This window comes from Aythya fuligula, chromosome 22 (genome assembly GCF_009819795.1).
Source record: "Aythya fuligula isolate bAytFul2 chromosome 22, bAytFul2.pri, whole genome shotgun sequence".
In the NCBI taxonomy this organism is placed as follows: Eukaryota; Metazoa; Chordata; class Aves; order Anseriformes; family Anatidae; genus Aythya; species Aythya fuligula.
In genome coordinates, this window is record NC_045580.1 from 3726060 (window position 1) to 3745988 (window position 19929).

A 19929-nucleotide genomic window follows, 5' to 3' on the forward strand; every position below is an offset into this window, starting at 1 on the left:
CTCCCTCGGCCCCAAGGCAGGGGCCCCTCACCCCCACGCAGGGCACACGCACGCAGGAGCAGCTTTACCCCATGCTCCCAGGGTCCATTTGCCAAAAAAATCGCGGAGATACCAGCCCCGAGGCCAAGGGAGGTGGGTGCAGGGGGGCGTTCGCCTCCAGTCCTGCTCCCTCGTTTTGGGGAGGCTGCGCCGCAGGGCTGGGGCACTGCTGACCCTACAAGGGCCTGGCCGGACCCAGGCGGGGTGGGAGCGAGCCCCTGGGGTCTGGGAGGAACTGGGGGGGGACTGGGAGGGACTGGGGGGCTGCCACAGGGGGGTGCCCCATGGGGACAGCGTGCCCGGGTCCTGGCGGTGCTCAGCGGTGTCCGGAGAGCCCTGGGGCAGGCGGAGGCGTCGCGGCGTGTGTCAGGGTTTGGGGGGTGCCAGCTGTGCTCGTGGGGTTTCACACATCAATAAAACCTATATTTATAGCGTATTTATGGGGTGTGTGTAGTGTGTTTATGGGGCTGCCTCCCTTCTCTGGGGACAGGGGGGGAGAGGCGCACGGGGACAGGTGTCCCATGGGTGCTGGGGAGGGGGGGGGGGCGCACCCCAACCCCCGTGGGCTTTCAGGAGAGACATTTGGGGTGCGAGTGCAAGCACGGGGGGGGTGGGGGGTGCAGGCTGGGATTTTCTGGGCGGTTCCTGGGATTCCCCAGCACTTTTTGGGGTGCCGGAGCAGCTCCACACCCTGCGGGCCGGCGGCGCGCTGCGTGCCCGTACAGGCGCGCATTGCACAACCCTGCCCCAGCCCGGCCTGCAGCCGCCCCCGGACCCCCAAAACACCCTCGGGACCCCCCCCCAATTCCCTCCAGTCCCCCCCCAGCCCCTCCAAACCCCTCCCGGTCCCCTCCTTGAGCCTCGTCCCCGCCGCATCCCCGGCTCCGGGCGGGGGCGCGCTCCCCCCGGCGCTGCTCCCGGGGACCGGGCGGGACCGGGGGCGGTCCGGGGGGGGGGAACCGGGGCGGAACGGGGCGGGCCGGGGGGGGGCCAAGCCTCAGGAAGTCCCCGGTGCCCTCCGCCGAGCCCTTCCCGAGCCGGGGCTGCCGTCGGGGGGATCCCGGGGGGGCCCCCGCGGGAGGTGGCAGCGGCTGCGGGGGATTTGGGAACGCGGGGAGGGGGCTCCGGGGGGGGGGTTCCTCGGGGTTGGGTTTGGGATTTGGGGTTGATTTGGGGTTGATTTGGGGTTTTTGGGGGGCTGCTGAGCCTCTTGTCCGCGGCTGGGGACGGGCAGCGGGAGCGGGGCTTTTTGGGGTTTTAATGGGAAAGCGCTGAAAAGCCCAGCGGGGGGGGTCTGGCAGGAGGAACCCCCCCATTTTCCCCTTTTTTGCAATATTTTGGCCCTCCCCTCTGGGTTTTGCCACGCTGTCAGGGCTGAGCCCAGGCTGCCAGCTGTAGGGCCAGGAGGTGGCAGGAGCAGGGAAAGGGTCTGGGGGGGGGGAGCTGCCCTGCCCGGCCCCCATCTCACCTTGCTGCCTGACCCTTCTCCTCACATAGGGGATGTCCCGGGCCGTGCAGGGCCGGGGCTGCCTGCCCTGGGCCTGTTTGGGGCCGTACCTTCGAGCTGCTTCGCTGCCAGGTGAGCCCACACCACCCCTAGGGGGCCCAGACCCCAAATCCACCCCTGTCCTGGGGTCACCTCGTCCCCCCTGGGCACCCACCCCAGCCACCCATGGGGCACCCTATGGGGTGCCGAGGTGGTGCCGGGGGTGCTGCGAGCCCTGCGGGGCTGGGGGAGGCTGTGTGGGACCCCAAAGCACGTTGTGACCCCACAGGTGCTGCCGGCGGCTCCTTCCACGGGAAAATCCTCAGCGGGGACGGCATCTCCCTGCCCAGGTACAGCACCCCCCCCTAACCCCTTCCCAATCCTGCCCATCCTCTCTGCCTCACCCCAACCCCATGGGGTCCCCGGGTCCCTCGTCACCCCGTTGCCAGCCCCTGCCCTGCTCCCGATGCTCTCCTCCTGCCCCAGGAGCTGTGTTCGCCACCAAGGAGGCCCCCAGGGCCCCCCAGCCCAGCGCAGCTCCTCCCGGCACGGCTTGGACCACCTGAGGACCGTGGCCTCTTCTGGTGAGCGTGGAGGAGGACGGGGGGAGCCTGTGGTCCCTGCTGGCGAGGAGCCCTCCTCTTGCCAACGCCTTTTTCCCCCCCAGATGCCATCAAGAAGCACCAGAAGAGCCTGGCGGCGTGGTTCAGCAACCAGCCCAGCGAGGAGAGGCAGTTCGGCCCTTCCTTCTCGCTGGACGCGGTCCACGTGGACCCGGTGATCCGGGAGAGCTCCCTGGAGCAGATCCTGAAGCCTTCCCCCGAGCTGACCGTCCGGCACCAGCTCCAGCGCTCCTCCAGGCGGGTCATCAGCCTCCAAAACCTCTTCGAGGCGGACTCCTGCGGGCGGCAGGTGAAGAACGTGGTGCTCTACGGCACGGTGGGCACGGGGAAGAGCACCCTCATCAAGAAGATGGTGGTGGACTGGTGCCACGGGCTCCTGCCCCGCTTCGAGCTGGTCGTCCCCTTCTCCTGCGAGGACCTGTCCCACAGCCGCGTCCCCATCTCCCTGCGGCGCCTCGTCACCAAGAAGTACCAGCACCTCCGGGACGTGGCTCCCCTTCTGGGCGCCTCCAACCTCAAGGTTTTGTTCATCCTCAACGGCCTGGAGCGCCTCAACCTGGACTTTCGGCTGGCTGGCACCGAGCTGTGCTGCGACCCCAGCGAGCCCATCGCTCCCTCGGCCATCGTGGTCAACCTGCTGCGAAAGTACCTCCTGCCAGAGGTCAGTGGCCCCCCCTTCCAGCTCCCCTGTGCTTCAGGCTTGGCTCTTGTGCAAATCGCTCCTTGTCCGGCTTGGCCGTGAGTCAACAGCCAGGCTCCGTCCCTGCAGGGACTCCCCGAGGTGGCTTCTCGCTGATTTGTCCCTGGGGGGTCTTTGGGGAGGCCTGAAAGACGAAGAAGGCAGCAGCTGGGGGCCTGCCTGCTGGGCTGTACCCTCCCAGATTTAATTTATATCCAGCAGGGGATGGGGAAAGCTCTTCGGTGCGCTTTGCCTGGGCAAGCTTTGAACCAGCGCGCTTCGGGCGGCAGCTTCTCCAACCCCCAGGGTGCTCCTGGTGAGAGGTTTGGGGTCCCGCTGAGCCTGGCTAAGAGGCGACACCCTCCCAGCTCAGCCGGCCACCTCTGCTTCCAGGCCAGCATCATCGTCACCGCGCGCCCGTCGGCCGTGCGCCGCATCCCCGGCAAGTACGTGGGGCGCTACGCCGAGATCTGCGGCTTCTCCGACACCAACCTGCAGAAGCTCTACTTCCAGATGCGCCTCAGCCAGCCCGGCTGCGATGGAGAGGGCTCGGGCGAGCAGGAGAACCTGGTGGAGATGCTTTGGAGGAACCTGGAGCGCCAGAACCAGATCGCCGCCGCCTGCTTCTTGCCCTCCTACTGCTGGCTGGTGTGCACCACGCTGCATTTCCTCTACTTCACCCGCACGGTGCCGCCCAGCCAGACCCTGACGGGCATCTACACCAGCTTCCTGAGGCTCAACTTCAGCGGGGAGGTGCTGGACAGCACCGAGCCCACCGCCGTCCCCATGATGAAGTACGTGGCCAAGACGGTGGGCAAGCTGGCCCACGAGGGGGTGATGTCCCGCCAGACCTGCTTCTCGGAGGAGGACCTGCGGCAGTGCTTCGAGGTGGAGATGAAGACGGAGAGCGAGCTCAACCTCCTGGAGGTCTTCCGCAGCGACGTCTTCCCCTTCTTCCTCACGCCCTGCGTGCAGCCGGGCAGGGAGCACGCTTTTGTCTTCACCATCCCCGCCATGCAGGAGTACCTGGCCGCCCTCTACGTGGTGCTGGGCGAGAAGAAGACCCTGGCGCAGAAGGTGGGCAAGGAGCTGTCGGAGCTCATCGGCAAGGTGAGCGAGGACGCCGCCGTGGTGCTGGGCATCGTCTCCAAGGTGCTCCCGCTGCGCTTCCTGCCCGTCCTCTTCAACCTGCTCAAGATCTTCCCCCGCTTCTTCTCGCGGCTGAGCGGCAAGGACCGCGACACGATCGCTCGCACCATGGCGGAGGAGCTGTTCAAAGAGGAGGACTACTACAACGACGACGTCCTGGACCAGATCAACTCCAGCATCCTGGGCGTGGAGGGCCCCCTGCGGCACCCCGACGAGGCCCCCGACGACGAGGTCTTCGAGCTCTTCCCCATCTTCATGGGGGGGCTGCTGTCCCGCCGCAACCGCGCCCTCCTGGAGCAGCTGGGCTGCTCCATCAAGAACCTGGCGGCCTTGGAGATCGCCGAGGCCATGAAGAAGACCGTCATCAGGAACAGCCGCAAGGGGCTGCCCCCCTCGGAGCTGATGGACTACCTCTTCTTCCTGCACGAGTTCCAGAACGAGCGCTTCACGGCCGAGGCCGTCCGCTCCCTGCGCACCGTCAACCTCTCCTCCGTCAAGCTCACCCCCCTCAAGTGCTCCGTGCTGGCCTCCGTCCTGGGCGCGGCGGGCCACGAGGTGGCCGAGCTCAACCTCACCTCCTGCAACCTGGACGCCGCCAGCTTGAGGACCCTCTTCCCCGTCCTGCTGCGCTGCAAAGTCCTCCAGTGAGTACCCGGCCGGCGCAGGGAGCGGGGTAGGGCAGGGCAGGAGGGTTTTATCTGTGCTCGGAGCCATCCCCGAGGACTACAGCATCCGTCGTGCCCTGCTCCTGGCTCGGGCGCTGCGTGCCGGGACCTGCAGTCCCCCCGCAGCCTCCCCGCGAGCAGCGCCCGGTGCCCGCGGGCTCCATCCCATTGCTCGGTGCCCCCCGGTAGCTCGCCCCGTTGGGTGCGAGCAGGGGATGGGGACCCCAAAGAGGGGGCCACGGGGTCCTTCGTGGGCCATTTGGGGCGCTGCAGTCTTCCCGTCGCCCAGGGGGTGGCGAGCAGCGCTCGCAGAGATGGAGGCGGCCGTGCAGCGGGGCTGGGCGCCGCTTCCTTCCTCTGGAGCTTGGGGAGGGTTTGGAGGGGTCCTGCTCCCCCCCGAGACCCTCGGCACCCCTAGGCAGTGCTTGGGGTCCCCTCCTCTCCCTCGCTGCTGCCGGCGCTGGCTCTGAAGCTGACGCTGCCCCCGTGCCCCGTGCTCCTTTTTGGGGAGGAAACCTCGGGGGGCTTTGTCTGGGGAGCCCAAGCGGGGTGGCGATGGGGAGGACGGGGTGAGCGGTGTCCCCCCCCTCCCCCCAGGCAGCATTTTGGCTGCTCCACCCGCTGTATTTTGCCCTGCCCCAGCCTGCAGCTCAACAGCCTGGGCCCTGATGCCTGCGAGGAGCTGCGCGCCCTGCTGCTGCACGCCCAGTGCGCCGTGAGCGACCTGCGGTGAGTGCTGCCTCCATCCCCACCCCAAAAAAAAACCCCCCTCCCCGCTCCGGGACCCCCTTCCCAGCACCGTCAGCTCCCTGAACGCGCGTCCCCGTGCCCCGCAGGCTGTCCAACAACCCGGTGGGGGTGCAGGGGGCACGGCACCTGGCCGAGGCGCTGGCGGGGAACCGCTCGCTGAGCCGCCTGTCCCTGCTGCACGCCGCCCTGGGGGACCGGGGAGCGGAGGAAATCGCTTGGCGCCTGCCCGAAAACCAGCAGTTGCAGGAGCTCAACCTGGGCTACAACTCCCTGACGGATGCGTCCGCCCTGAGCGTGGTGGAGGTGGCCAAGAAGCACGCCACGCTGGACAAAGTGCAGTGAGTTCAGCCCGCCCGCTCGCGGGCGATGCTCCCCGCCCGACAGCCCTCCTGCTGCCACCTCTCTCCCCGAAATCCTGCCCCATCGCCGTCTCCTTTTCTCCTTTTCTCCTTTTTTTTTCCCCCCAAGTTTGTACTTCAACGACATCAGCGAGGAGGGCAAGCGGGCGCTGCACAGCCTGCGCATGGAGCGGGACGGCGTCAGGGCGCTCGTCTTCCTCACGGCGGGCACCGACGTCTCCGACTACTGGTCCAGCATCCTGAGCACCGTGCAGAGGAACCTGCCCTTTTGGGACCGCGAGCGGGTTCGCCAGCACCTCGCCCTCCTCCTGCAGGACCTGGAGAGCAGCCGGAGGCAGACGGGCAACCCCTGGAGGAAAGCCAAATTCCTGCGGGTGGAGAGCGAGGTCAAAAGGATGCTGGCGAAGCTCCAGCACGGGACCCTGTGAGAGCCGCCGGCCGGGCGGGGAGGAAAATCTGTCCCCGGGGGGAGATGCCCAGCGGTCGGGTGCTGCTGAGGCTGTCCAAGGCGTTGGGTACGTGGGAGGACCACCAGGAGCCCAGGAACACCCGGGACTTCTTCTTCTTCTTCTGGGCTTGGAGAGTCCCAGCCCTGCTTGTGAAATCCTCGGTGCCATTAAAGCGCTCCGCTTTACTTTCCTGGTCTCGCTCTTCCCTGCTGAAGCTGGGAGCCCCCCCCCCTCGGGCTGTCCCCGAGCCCCTTCCTCGGGGTGCTGGGTCCCAATTCCCAGCCCTGCTGGGCGAGGGCAGGCGGTGCCCCGGGGCTGGGAGGGCAGGGGAGACGTCGGGGGCTGTTTAACCATTAAACCTGGGGCGTCTTGGGAGAGGCGGGGACGCTGGCCTCGCTGCCACTTCACCCTGTACCTTGATCCCCCTTCGCCTTCGCTGCTGCCATGAAGCAAGTGGAAGGTAGGTGCCAGGGGAACGGGGCCTCGTCCCGCACAGCCCCTGCCCCACGGGCACGTCCCCGGTTCTGTAGGGCAGCGGCAAAGCCCGGGGAGGCGCCGGGAGGGAGCCAAGAAAACGCAGCTGGGCTGTTTGGGGGGGGGCTCGGCAGGAATCCCCTCTCCGGGGCATCGTGCTGGAAGAGGTGGGGAGGTTTCCAGCAGTTTTGGGGTCTCGTCGCCCTCCTTACACCCACCCAAAAGGCTCGGGGGGGGGGGGGGGCTGTGCAGACTCTGCGAGCCCCCTGGCACGGCACGCAGCTCACCTCTCCTCTCCCCCCGCAGGGCTCGAGGGCGACAGGACGTCCATCGTGTAAGTGCTGAGCTCCCCCCGTTATATGGCCCCATAACGGGGCTGTGCTGGGGCGGTACGGGACGGGCTTCCTGGTCCCGGGGAGGTTTTTCCCTGAGCTGTCAGCTCGGGAGAGGTGTAGGGTCAGCCCCAAAAGGGGCAGCCCCTCCCGGTGTGCCCCATTGGCAGGGCTGGGGTGGGCACGCAGGGGAAGGCGCCGGGGCTGCCCTAACGTGGCCTCCCCCCGGCCCTTTCTCATTTCAGAAAGTTTGAATTTAACCCCAAAGATGGGATCGACAACCCGGCCCTGTCGCTGGCTGAGGACACGGGTAAACACCCCGCTCTCCTGCGGGATCAGGGCACCCCAGGGCGCGCGTGCCAGAGGGAAACGGAGACCCCCACGGCTACGGGGAGGGGGTCCCGGTCCCGCAGAGCATCCCTGCGGCCCCTGCTCACCGCCCGTGCCCCCTCGCAGACGGAGAGGCCGCGGGGGAGCCCCGCTTCTACCTCCTGAGCAAGGGCAGCGCGGAGACCTTCGGCTTCTGCCTCCACGAGGAGCTGGGCAGCGGGGGGCACGTGGTGAGGCAGGTGGAGCTGGGGGGGCTGGCGCAGCGCAGGGGGCTGCAGGACGGGGACCGGCTCCTGCAGGTCAACGGGCGCTTCGTGGACCACCTGGACCACCAGCGGGTAAGCCCCGAGCATCTCGGGGGGGGGCGCAGAGGGTCCCCGGCTGCCCCCCCTGAGCCCTGCTGGAGAGGTCCCGTTCTGCGGGGTGAAGTCCTGGAGGATGGGTTTGTGCCCCGAGGTGGTGCAGAGGATCAAGGCCAGCGGGAACCAGGTGCTGCTGGCGGTGCTGGACGGCGATTCCTACGAAGCAGCCAAAGCCCTGGGCAGGGACCTGGCCCAGCTGCTGCCCGCCGACGTCCGCCCGCGCCTCTGCCACGTCAGGAGGGACAAAAACGGCTTCGGCTTCAGCATCTCGGGGCCAGAAGGTACAGGACGGGGACGGGGACGGGGACCGGGGATGGAAACCCGCCGGTGGTGCCACCCCGCTGGCTGCATCCCGCTCCTTCCCCCTGGCGCAGGCACCAAGGGGACGTTCCAGCTCTCGGTGCGGCACGGCGGCCCGGCGGACAGAGCGGGGGTCCCCACGGGCTCCTGGCTCCTGGAGCTGAACGGGGCCAGCGTGAGGAGCTGCTCGCGCGCCCAGCTCGCCCGAAAGGTGCGTGCTGCCCCTCCCGGGATGGGCACGGGGCTGGCCGTGGTGCTCAGCATCCCCCTGGTTGTCTTGCAGCTGAAGCAGAGCGGCAGCAAAATGACGCTGCTGGTGGCGTCGGGCGCCGTGGAGGAGTTTTATCGCCTGCGGGGGCTGCAGGTGCCGGCCGCGGCGGCGGACGCCTCCTGGCTGCCCTATAAAGCTCGCGAGCTGCACATGGTGAAGGGCCCCGGTGGCTACGGGTTCCTGCTCAAGGAGGACAACTACGGGGCGGGGGCGATAGGTGAGGGGGGGATCGGGGAGAGCTGCGAGCCCCCTGCCTGTGCTGGGGGCTGCTCCCAGCAGGATCTGGGGTCCAGCAGTGTGGGATCACCCCGTGAGCATCTTCTTTCCCCTGTCCCCGCTGTGCCAGGCCAGTTCCTGTGGGAGGTGGATGCCGGGCTGGCGGCCGAGCGGGCGGGGATGAGGGAAGGGGACCGGGTGCTGGCGGTGAACGGCGAGAGCATCGAGGGGCTGGACCACCAGCAGACGGTGCTGAGGATCCGCGCCCACGAGGACCGGGTGACCCTGCTGGTCATCGACCCCGCCAGCGACGAGTTTTACCGCTCGGTACGCCTCGGGGACCCCCGGGGTGCGGGGAAAGCAAGGTTGTGGGGTGGATCTCAGCCCCAAAGCTGCGTGGGGAGGTCCCTTTAGGGTTCCCGGCTTGCTGTGGGGCTCCACGAGCCGCTCAACTCACCCCTCGGTGCTCTCTTCCAGCTGGGGCTGTCCCCTCTGCTGTTCCTCGAGGACGGTGACCCTGCCTCGGGCTCCTGCACGCCCTCCCTGCCCTCTCCCCACGGCTCCCCTGGGCTCTGCCACGTCGATGTGGGACCAAAAGGCCCCGGCTCCTGGCTGGTGGCTGCTGCCAACAGCATAACCATCGCCCAGGTAACCCGTGGCACCGCGCTGCTCCTGTCCCGGTCCTTCCCTGGCCCTCTGGGGCTGGTGGGAAGGGGCTGCGTGGCCCTTCGGCCCCAGGGGCTGAGCACAAAGCTCCCCAAAACCCACCCAGGGAGCGGGTGGATGTGTGCTGCCCTCTTGTCCCCACAGAGCCCGCACAAGGAGGAGCAGAGGTGGCTGCACGAGGCGTTCTAGTGGCCCTCACCACGACCCCGGCGGGTCCAGCCTGCTGCTGCTCCCGGTTCCAGCTCCCCGGAGAGCCGAGGAGCCGCTCGGGACGGCCAACGCTGCTCCAGGCTGGAGCTGCCGGCATCACACCTCGCACGGACTCGCCTCTGCTGCCCGAGGCCGGCCCCAGGTTTTTATTAGAGGCCACCTGAAGGCAGAGCTGCGCCCTCGCTGCCTCCCGGAGCGTTTGGGGACGCGGCACTCGAGCCCTCGCCCAGCTCCAGGCTCTGGGTCGCCCCCAGGAGAGCCGAGGCAGTGCCCCTCACGCCGTGACCCGGGGCGAGGGGGAGCCTGGAGCTGGGCTCAGCCCGGGGCTGGCCCTCGGGCGAAGGGGAAAAGGAGCAGGGGAGGCCTCGGGGCACTGGAGGAGCCCCCCAGCTCCGCGCCTGGACTTTATGGGATGGTAAAACCGGCAAGGATCAGGGCTGGTAAAAACGCCGTGACTGTGAGAATAGGTGGTCAGCTTTCCATCCTAACGTCCTGTTCTGCTTGGCGCTTTATAAAGGACACGAACCCACTCCGCCGGTCCCGTGGGTGGTGTAACGGAGGCTGTGGGGCTCAGGATCCGTCACCCAGGCTGGATGTGGAGCTGGGAGGCTCCCCACATGCTGCTGGCCCCCTCCTGGAGTCCCCCGGGGTGCTACATCTCCAGGGGGTTGAGGCCAAACTCCTGCAGGCGCTGCTTGTGCTGCAGCTCGACGGCCGTGCCCTGCTCCTCCCAGTGCTGCCTGGCCTCGGCCAGCTTGGCCAGCACCAGGTCCAGGCTGTCCTGCTGGGAGAAAGGACAGTGAGAAGGGGAACGGTGCTGCCCGGGGGAGCCCCGTCCCCAAAAAACCAGCCCCACTCACGTGGAGGATCTGCTCGTACTCGCTCTCCATGGCGCGCATCGTGCCCTGCAGCTGGGCGATGGTCCTGTCCCGCTCTGCCAGCGCCTTGCTGGCAGCCTCGTGGCTCCGCTGGCTCTCCTGGAGCCTGCTGGCTGCGGGGTTGGGGACAGGGGACACTGAGGACGAGGGCACGGGAGGCTGGCACTGCACCCACGGTGTGTGGCACGGCCCCTGCCCCATCCCCGCTGCAGGGGATGCGCCGGGAGCAGGGTCAGGCTTTGCCTTCAGCTCCTGCTGTGCCCACAGCGCAAGGCGAATGGCTCCCATCTCCCGTTTCTCCCCCCAAAAAATGTGCTTTGCTGCCCTGGAAAGAACCCGTCCCCATCCCAGCAGCAAGGGGGGGGTGTCTGGGGCCGTACCGAGCTACTCCCGCAGGCTCTTCACCTCCGCCTCCAGGCGCTGGCTGTGGACTGCCGCCCGCCTCTGCAACTCCTGGTGCCGCCGGCTCATTTCTGGGAGCCGGGGAGAGGAGAAAGGGGCGATAGGAGGGATGGGAGGGAGCTCCCCGAGCTGGGAACCCGGCCCTGGTGGCCGGGGGGGAGGCTCTCCTCCTGTGGGGGAACCGCTCAGCCTCTGCACCGAGCGTGGGAGAGCGAAAACGAGCCCGGAGTTTTGCATGTGGCGAAGACCGCAAACCTCTGGCTGAGGTTTTCACCTCTGCTCACGCCAGCTCCGGCTCGAGCGCTGGAGGAAGCAGCACGGCCGGGGGCTTCTGCAGCCAGGGGCTGAGCAAAATGGCCCGAAGGGAGAGCTGGGCTGAGCTCGGCGGCGTCCCAAGGTGTGGGACCCTGCGTCTGCGCCCTCCTGCCTCTCCCTCACCTTGGTGCATGGCTCTTTTGTCCTCCCGTTCCTGCTCCAGCGCCTGCTCCAGCTCCCACAGCCTCCGCCGTCCCCCCTCGCTGTCCGCCCTCGCCCACGGGGCTGCGAGGCAGAGATATGGGGCTGCTGTGGGGTCTGTGTGCCCACAGGGGGTGCCCCACGGGGATCCAACCCCTGGAGCAGCACCGTGCAAGCACGGGGAGCTGCAGGGCTCCACGCAGCGGGTGCCCTGCTCAGTGCCGTGCCCAGCAGCCCGATTTTCCTGCCCTCTTTCCCTTCCCAAGCTTGCCCCTGGCTCCTCCAAACCTCACCCGGGTGCTCTCCCAGGCTGTCAGCCTCTTCTGCCGCTTTCCTGGACGTGGCTTCAGCTCGGCTCTCTGCAGCCAGAGGGGAGGAAGAAGAGAGGGAGTGAGGAGCAGCCCGGCCGTGGGGCTCGGCCCGGGGACACCGAGGGCTCGCACGTGGCTCGGGGGCAACTCCCTCGGGATGCTCGCCCCATGAAGGCTTGGCCGGGACACACCTGCAGCTGAAAGGCTGGCGCCAGGGCTGCGTTTGTGCTGACACCGAGGCAGGGTGCAGCCAGTTTTACTCCGAGCAACTTCCCTGCAGAGGCTGCACCCTCACGTGGGACCGCGGGCTGGCATTTCGGGGGGAAAACAGGGCAGCAGCCGGGCTCCTTGGTGCACAGAGCTTTGGGGACCCTTCCCAAACCCCGCTCCGGGCATTCTTCCACTCTCGGAGGTCTGTGGAAGCCGGGGCCTGGCACTTTGAAGCTCCCCACCAGGTCCTGGAGGTGCAGCGGGGAGCAGGATGCTGCCTCCTCCTCCTCCTCCTCCTCAGCATAGCGGGAATGCGAGGCTCACATCCCTGCTGCCTCAAGGCAGGCAGGACCCCAAACTCACCCCCTGCACTTCTCCTTTTCTGCTGCTTCACTCTTTTCCCCTTCCCTTTGCCCTTTGGAGGCATCCTCCGGCAGCGCCGCTGGCAGGGACCCGGCTCCCCGAAGGCGCAGCAGCTGCCTGGAAGCCAAACCCCGCTGTTGTAGCAACTGTGTCCGCAGCGAGGGCAGCTCGTCGCCTGGCCCCACGCCTTCCCCCGCCTCGCAGCAGCTGAGCATTTCAGTATTTCCCCTCCCAGTCACACAGGCGTGGGCCACACGCCCCTAGAGCAGCGCCGGGGTGGTCCGAGGCCGTCCCCGCTGCCGGCACCGAGCCGCTTGGGCTCGGCTGGACCCCGTCCCAAAAGCATCCCACAGCCCCGGTCCCACAGCAGCCCGGTGGCTCCGTGGGGATGGGGCAGGGAGGGCGACGCTCCCAGGTCGCAGCCCATGGCCAGCCCAGCGCCTCGCTCCCTTCCTGCCCCGGCTCTCCCCTCCGGCACACCCCAGCTCTGCCCTGGGGAGCGGGGCTGGATTTTGACCCTCTTTTATAAAAAAAAAAAAAAAAAAGAAGGCGAGGAAGGAAGGGAGGGGATTTCAGGCTGTTGTTTCTGCTTGGGACATGGTTAACCCCGAGGAGCTGGGAGCGTGTGGAGGTGCTTTCTTCCGCAGGATGCTGAGCTCGCTGCGTGGGCTCTGGGCGAGGAACATCGCAGTCCCAAATCCTCCTTCCGCAGGGAGGAGGCAGTCCCCAAGGAAAGCAACCTTTGCTTGAGGTCCTGCGTGTAAAGAAGCCGTGGCTCGGGGTGAATCACGCCCGGGGAAGCAGATAGGCAGCAAATTTTTGTGCTTGGCTCCACCAGGCTGGTGTAACCCTCCCCAGCCCTCTCCCCAGGTACTTGTGGTATCCCGGAGCTGGCCAGGACACCCTCCGGTGGTCAGTCCGGCTTGACTATTAGCCAGAAGCCATTAGCATCTAATGGGAAAAAAACCTCAGGAACACGGCCTCAATAAACGTTGACATATTTGAGGTCAATATAATCCTTCGGAAAATTTGCCCAGGTAATTAAAGCCAGACAAGGAGCTGCCTGTCCCAGAAACATTTACCGACTTCGACCAAAGGCTGTAACATCAAGACGGGGACTTTTATAACCAATTTATACACGGTTACTTGGCCACATCTGGTGCAGCCAAAAAAAAAAAAAAGTGTGTTTTTTTTTTGTTTTTCTTTTTTTAGGGGATTTGCACACCCTGGGGATCCCTGTGTCTGGGTGTGGGGCAGGGAGCTTGGCCGTGGGGTTTGCTCCAGCCTGCAGCCCCTGTCTCTGGGTGCTTGTGCGGGACACATGACATCGGCCACACCGCAAAATTTGCTGTTTTTGTGTTTTCTTTCCCCTCGTTGTTGTAGGAATTAACGCCTGAGCGCAACATGGCTGTGGGGATGCGGCGACTGTGGGGCGAGGAGCGGGCTCTGCGGCAGCTCCTGCTGCAACGCAGCCGCCTGCTTCCCGATTTCTGAACGTCTTCGTGTGGAAAAAAAAGGGAAGTTAGCCTTTAAAAAGGGGAAATAATTCTAATTTGCAAGGCGCAGGGGGCGGCGCGGCCTGGGCCCAGCAGGCCGGCCCGCTGGCAGCCAGACCCGTTGCCATGGCGACGCCGCCCCGCCCGGCCCGCGCCCCCCCTCCCGCCCTCACCAAACATGGCCGCCGCGCCGCCCTCCCCTCCTCGCGCGCCTGCGCGGAGCCGGCGGGAGGGGGGACGGAGTGCGCGGGCGCTGCCCAATAGCCACCGGCCCCTCCCCGGCGGAGTGGGCGGGGCGAGGCGGGCGGGGGGGCGGCGCGACCAATCGGTGCTCGGCGGGGGGGCGTGGCCAAGGGGGGTGTAGGGCGTGGCTGGCGCGGAGGGCGGCACTTGGGCGGAGGGCGGGGCAGGGGCCGGAGCCGGGCGCCCCCCGCTGCCGCCGCCGCCACCGCCACCACCGCCCGCGGCTCCGCGGCTGCCGCTGCCGCCGCCCTCCCGGCCTGGCCCGGCCCGGGGCTGCGCCCCCTTCCCCGGCCGCTTTCCCTGCAGGGCCCTGAGGCCCGGAGCCGCCCCCGCGCCGCTCTGATGTCGGCTCCGCTGAAGAAGGGCCCCGGGGGGCTGATCGGGCTGATGAAGGACGCCTTCCAGCCCCACCACCACCACCTCGGCCCCCACCAGCCCGGAGCCGTGGATAAGAAGATGGTGGAGAAGTGCTGGAAGCTGATGGACAAGGTGGGGTTTGGGGATGGGGTTTGGGGGGGATTTGGGGGGGTTTGGGGTTTGGGGAGGGGGGTTTGGGGTGGTTTATGGGGTTTAGGGGGGTGTTTAGGGGGGTGTTTTGGGGTTTGGGGGGGGAATGGGGTCCCTAGGGCCGTGGGAAGCGATGCTGGGGGGCTAGGGGAGGTTTTGGGGTTGGGGGGAGGTTTTTGGGGGGTTGGGGTAAGGAGGAGGCAGGGTTTGGGGCGTGGGGGGGTTATAGGGTCGTGGGGAAAGGAAGGGAAAGGTTTTGGGGGTGGGGGGGGAGGGAGCAGGGAGGGTTTGGGGTGGGGGGGTGGGAGGAGGGTTGGTGGTGGGGGGTAAGGAGGGTTTTTTTTGGGGGGGGTGTAGGGAAAGTCGAGGTGTTTTGGGGCGGGGGGATTGCCCCGTGATGTTCCCATGGGCAGAGGCTGGCTGTGGGCCGGCCCTGGGGGGCTGCAGGTGAATTTTGGGGTGCCCCATGGGGGTGTCGGCCTGTGCTGGGAGCCTGCTTTGTCCCCTGAGCCCCTAGGGCTGGGGCCGGGCTCAGCACAGCTCCTGCTCCTTAAAAAACCCCAAAAGCCTGGGTGGGAGCCACTGGTGCAGCCCTGCGAGGAGCTGGGGGCCGTCTGCCTGCCCTCCCCTCCCCTCCTCCGCTGTAAAATGCCAGGAAATGGCTGTTGTGGGGGCAGGACAGCGGGACTCGGGGCCTGATGGATCACAGAGCTACGGCCTGGGGAAGGGGCTTGTCGTAGGAAACCCCAGCGAGTGCTTGGTTTGTTTGGGATCCTGGCGTTATTTATGGAGCGACCCGGGGAACGAGCATCCAGAAAGGAGCAGAAATGTAAAAACCTTCTGTTTTCCCCTCTGGGAGCAGGGCTGGGGGCATCCCTCACCCCCTCAGCCCACACTTCTCAGCCCTCCTCTCTCGTCCCCGCGGTGTTTATGCATGCGGCGTCTGAAGCTCCTGCAGCAAACGCCGAGGAAGGCAGCGTAGATGACTTTCTTCAAGCCATATTAAATGGTGTTCGTGCCAAGAAATCACTTGGTGTTGGCGGCCTCGCCACAAGGCACGGCTCGTAGCTGTGCTCCCGGTGAGCTCTGGTCGCCTTTCCCAGCCTGAGGATGGAGCACGGGGGGTTTGGGGCAGCACCGGGGGGGCTAACGTGGGGCAGGTGGCTTGGGGAAGAGCTCAGGAGCGGGTTTCTCTTGGCAATAAGCTCCCAGATGCGACTTGTAGGAATGCAGCTCTTCGTTCCTGCCTGGACGTGACGGATGTGGATGTCAGCCCCTGTTTGACTCCGTCAGCTGGGCTGCTCGGAGCAGGCGGCCTGCAAAAAGCTCCGAGTCCCCTGGTGTGGCTGGGGGAGGCGTTCACGTCGCATCTGTGGAGCCACCGTGAAATCACCGCCAGAAAAGCCGAGCCAGGGCTGCCCCTGTGCGTGCCACGGGTCCAGGTAACCTCATCCCAGTGTGCACGCACCTCCCGGCTCTGCTGCTCGGACAGCTCCAGCTGACGGAGTCAAACGCAGGTTGGCAGCCACATCAGGTGAGGTTTTGGTGAATTTGGGTTGTGTTGTGCACGCTCAGAAGACGTTTGGGTCGGAAATTTGTTTAATAGTGCAGCAAATTGCTCGGCTTTTATGCAGTGGTTGTGGAAGGAGCGATGAGAGAGGATAAACGAGCGGAAGCTGTCGGGATTGGGTTGGCTTTTCGGGCCAATTAAGCGAAATTACAGGTGCAAATTGGAAAAAAAAACAACCAAACAATAACCATTAGTAGCTGATGCTTGCCTTGCAGAGCCGTGAGCTGTATCTGTGCGTTCACGACCCGGTTCCTTGGTCTGCACGATGAGCTGCTGCCCGAGCACTCGTGCCTCTCTGCTTCAGGAGCTGCCTCCTGCATTTCTATGCGAGCTGATCCCTCCAGATGCTCCTCAGGATCCTCTCTGATGCGTCCCTGTCCTTCAGACCCCTGCAGCTCAGCCTTTTGGTGGTGCTGAGGGCCTCTCCTGCCGTGGGACGTGCTAGGGTAGCACGGGCAGCCCTCTCCATCCCCGCAGCAGGACGCTGAGCTGGGTGAGGGCGATGGATTTCGCTCTGCCACGGCAGCTCAGATGCCTGTGAGCCTGCAAACCCGCAGCAGTCACTTCCTTCTGGGCTCCAACCTGGTGGCCTACAGCTTGCTTCAGCTGCTTTTGGGTTGTTTTTATCGTGCTGGCTCATCTTATCACGGTCTTCAGCAAATAAAGCGGTGCTCGGTGTCAGAAAACCGATGATGTATCGGCTGTTGAAACCAGTTCGGGTGTTTTTTTTTTTAAGGGAAGGGCTGAAGCTGTGAATCAGCTCAGCAAACGTGACCCGGGCAGCCCACCAGAGCTCGGGGAGGGGTTTGAGGCACGGGTGGCGGTCACCAAACACCCAGGGAGAGGTGCAGGGGGTGTCACAGCTCCTGCTGTTCACGGCAGAAGGAGGTGAAACACGAGTTCGGCAGGGAATGGGGAAATTTTAGGTGGCTTCCCTTCTCCTGGTGGCTCCAGATGAGGTGGGATTTCCAGAGAACTTGGCTGTCGAGCTCTTCAGGGAAGAAATGAACTTGTCCGAACCATGGGAAGGATGGAGAAATGACAACCCCAAGTTGACTGGATTGTTTTCTTTGCTTCGAAAAATGAAAAATTGTTGAAGTCAGGCTTAGGGTTCTTACCAGGTCTTCTTCTTAGAGTCTTCTTGCTGGACTTGAGGAGCTTTGGAAGCGCTTCTGGTATCTCTAAAAACCCCAAAGTCTCCATAAAGCCGTGTTCCTGAGAGCACAAGGCAGAAACGAGGCCGGCTTGGCTGAGCTGAGACCACTTAAAACCACGGGTTGCTTGTGCTTGCTGCTGTCACACCTAACGAAACGCGTGCTGGCTGCTCCGTTTCCTTCCCCATCGCTGCTCCCGGGGCTGGGGACACTTCTCGGGGCACTGTCACCCTGCTGCCAGCCCTGGACCAGGCAGCGGTTCCTGTGAAGGGGCCGTGTTTAACCCCTTATCTGAGCTGGTTTGGGGCGACTCGGTCAATCGAGAAGCTCGTTTGGTAATAAAATCAACGCTGCTCAGGCCCTGCTGCGAGCTATTTTGGGTGTCCTCGCGGGTCACGGCGTGTGAAATGTTTGGTGGAGGCTTTGAGGGGTTTGCAGGACTCGCTTCTGCTGTGAGGAAATGTTGAATTGCTCCCGAGGTTGGGGCTATTGCTGATTTTTGGGGTCTGCCCCTGCAGCTGGGGCTTTGGGGGCAGCAGCCAGCCCCGTTTCTGTGACAGAGCCTGCGAGCAGGGCTGGCATGCTTGCTTCGTGTGGCTTCCTCGTCCCGAGCGCTTTGAAGCCTCCAAACCCAGCGTGTAACAACCAGCCTCGCTGCAAGAAGGGGTTTTGCTCTCCAAAATGCAGCTCGGCTGGGATCTGCCTGCCCCGTGTAGGGCCCTGGCCTCACGCAGGGGATGGATGTGTTGCTTGGGGTGGCTTTTCCAGGCGAGGACTTCCCTAAAGGGCAGGTTTTTTTATTTTTCTGCTCAATTTTTAGCAGCCTGCTGCCCTTCCCTTCTCCATCCCCTCTCGTAGGGGCACTGCTTTAATCAGATGCTGCCAAACCCCACGAGGTTGCTTATTGCACGAGCCCCGAATGACAGAGTGAAATGCTGAACTTCTCTTTTCGGACTAAATTACTTCCATTTTCCAACACCCCTTAGGTTTTTAAGGGAAGTGGGCGTTTAAGCCTGCCCTGTAGGGAACCAGTCCCTTAAATTCCTCTTGAAGGTCTCTCTCGCTGTCTTTCATGGCAGGTAATAGAAAATTTTGGCAGTGGTGGATGGTGAAGAGGCTTCTTCTACCCTCCCCGGTCATAAACTTCGTACCCTGAGCTGTTGGTGTGTCCATCAAGGACCTACATTAAGTTCAGTTTGGATCTGGATTTGCCTGTGAGGCCTGAGCAGCAATATTCTTGTGATTTACACCTTAACTGCAGGATGCACGAGTGCCTAAAAATGCAGTTATTCTGTCAGTGAACCTAACAATTCTCTTTAGATGGTGAGGCTCTGGGTTGACGTATTCAGGTTCTTTGAGAATGTGATCTGCCTGCCTTAAAAAAAAGGAGAACTTGGGGCTGGGAAGGAAGAGAAGTTAGATATTTAGCTGTGCGCCAAGAGCAGGCAGGGCATGGTCAGCCAATAGCCCTTTACCCTAATTATTTAACCAGAAGAGCTGTGAATATGCTACGTTTTTTTTAAAAAAAGGCACAAATTGTTGTGAAGAATTCCCTTTTTCTATGAGATTTGTCTACTGGAAGCCAGGCTGATGCGGAACAGGGAACACAAGTTCTCAAGAGCTCAAATTTTTTCCGAGCTTTCCCCTACGGTGTCCATCATGCTGTGGCTTCCTTCTCCTTCTTGCCCAGATTTCCTTTGCCTTCACCTTTCCCTGATGGCCATAATTATCCCCAAAAAGCTCTTGTTCCTCGTGGTCCTTGCACTATTGAGGTGAAATTTTGCTCAGGGGTGTGCTCAGAGCCCGTGGCAGCAAGTCCTGGGCGCACCGGTGGTCGGCGACGTCCGTGCCACTACAAACCCGATATGCTCCATGTTCTTGAATTTTGTTTTTTATGATGAGGTGGGGTGAAAAGCAGCCTCGTGAAGCAGTTACCTGTGTGCTGGGGGTTTTGCTCTGTGGGTTTGGTAGTGGTTGGATTCCCCATCTGGACTCGAGCACCCAACACAGCTTGTTGGGAGCGAGTTTTGGTGTGCTGCGTTCGTAAGTAACCACAAGCTGTCTTTAAGTGACCGATTGCTGCTCGATTTTTATTTTTTTATTAAAAATGAGTGTTGTGGATTAACCGCAGGTGGTGCGTTTGTGCCAGAACCCGAAGCTGGCGCTGAAGAACAGCCCGCCCTACATCCTCGACCTGCTGCCTGACACCTACCAGCACCTCCGCACCATCCTGTCGCGCTACGAGGGGAAGATGGAGACCCTGGGAGAAAACGAGTATTTTCGGGTCTTCATGGAGAACCTGATGAAGAAAACCAAGCAGACCATCAGCCTCTTCAAGGAAGGGAAGGAGCGGATGTACGAGGAGAACTCTCAGCCTAGGTAATGGGGAAATGGTTTCAGATACCCGCGGTGTGAATTCGCTTTGGGGAGATGGCTGCTGAACGGCGTCTTGTCTGCCCCTCAAAGCAGACCTGGGATGAATTTAAGGCTAAACGTGCAGTTTGAAGTAAAATATACTTAGCTACGTTGGAATCAGAGTGTGGAGTAGGTGTTCAGAGCCTGCGTAGCCTCGGCTGTTGTCTGGTTCAGGTGTGCTTGGTTCATGTGAACCATCAGGTGTGCTGTGGAAAGGTTTTGCACGTATTTTTCATTCTCCATAGAGAATGCCTCATGAGGGAGGCTGGTAAGGTTCAGAATCACCTTTCTGGCCATTTTTGGAAGCAGAAGAATACTTTGTTATCTGTACCAAAGGAATCATCAGGCTTCCTGGGATTTTTTTTCCTTTTTCTAGAAACTGTTTCCAACAGAGAGGGAAGAAGTAAAAGAACCTCAATTTGTGGGAAGAAGGCATTGAGCTAAAACCCCCAAACCTTCATACATTGAAAACTTGCTTTTTAAGGGTGCGAGCAGTCTTGCAAATGCATTTTTTTTTCAGCAGTCATATCTTAAAGGTGAAGAGTGCTCACTGAAATGGGTGGG

At 63.6% G+C, this 19929-nt stretch overlaps 3 protein-coding genes across 6 annotated transcripts in view; 2 read left to right on the top strand and 1 right to left on the bottom strand.

Moving 5' to 3' along the window:
• Positions 1 to 1105: 1105 nt before the first annotated feature.
• On the top strand, positions 1106 to 7315 carry NLRX1 (NLR family member X1). 4 transcript variants are annotated; one of them, XM_032202044.1, is made up of 11 exons: positions 1106 to 1120; positions 1537 to 1618; positions 1815 to 1875; positions 2012 to 2109; positions 2193 to 2809; positions 3221 to 4620; positions 5284 to 5370; positions 5478 to 5729; positions 5860 to 6174; positions 6980 to 7007; positions 7251 to 7315. In XM_032202044.1, the coding sequence occupies exons 2-11, from the start codon at positions 1540 to 1542 to the stop codon at positions 7257 to 7259; spliced, it is 2946 nt and encodes a 981-aa protein (XP_032057935.1). In that variant the 5' UTR covers positions 1106 to 1120; positions 1537 to 1539; the 3' UTR covers positions 7260 to 7315. The 4 variants fall into 4 exon arrangements, 3 of the variants coding, with proteins under 3 accessions (XP_032057935.1, XP_032057934.1, XP_032057936.1); XM_032202043.1 differs by lacking the exon at positions 1106 to 1120 and having other exon boundaries at positions 1307 to 1618; XR_004254143.1 differs by lacking the exons at positions 1106 to 1120; positions 7251 to 7315 and having other exon boundaries at positions 1307 to 1618; positions 5860 to 6265.
• A 2697-nt stretch (positions 7316 to 10012) lies between these two features.
• CCDC153 (coiled-coil domain containing 153) lies at positions 10013 to 12044 on the bottom strand. Its single transcript, XM_032201764.1, is given in 6 exon segments — positions 10013 to 10141; positions 10221 to 10351; positions 10619 to 10711; positions 11079 to 11173; positions 11356 to 11455; positions 11981 to 12044. Coding segments are annotated over 6 exon segments (612 nt in total).
• Positions 12045 to 14034: 1990 nt separating this feature from the next.
• The window catches only part of CBL (Cbl proto-oncogene), a 32859-nt gene continuing 26964 nt past the window's right edge, over positions 14035 to 19929 (top strand). The window contains exons 1-2 of the mRNA XM_032202008.1: positions 14035 to 14208; positions 19082 to 19329. Of these exons, the coding sequence (XP_032057899.1) occupies positions 14062 to 14208; positions 19082 to 19329 (395 nt within the window). The 5' untranslated portion in view covers positions 14035 to 14061. The remainder of the gene's footprint in view (positions 14209 to 19081; positions 19330 to 19929) is intronic.

Coding starts and splice junctions, on each gene's coding strand:
- NLRX1 (XM_032202044.1), top strand. CDS start 1,540: ATGTCCCGGGCCGTGCAGGGCCGGGGCTGCCTGCCCTGGGCCTGTTTG. Junction 1,876..2,011: donor GACGGCATCTCCCTGCCCAG/GTACAGCACCCC, acceptor CTCCTGCCCCAG/GAGCTGTGTTCGCCACCAAG. Junction 5,371..5,477: donor TGCGCCGTGAGCGACCTGCG/GTGAGTGCTGCC, acceptor CGTGCCCCGCAG/GCTGTCCAACAACCCGGTGG.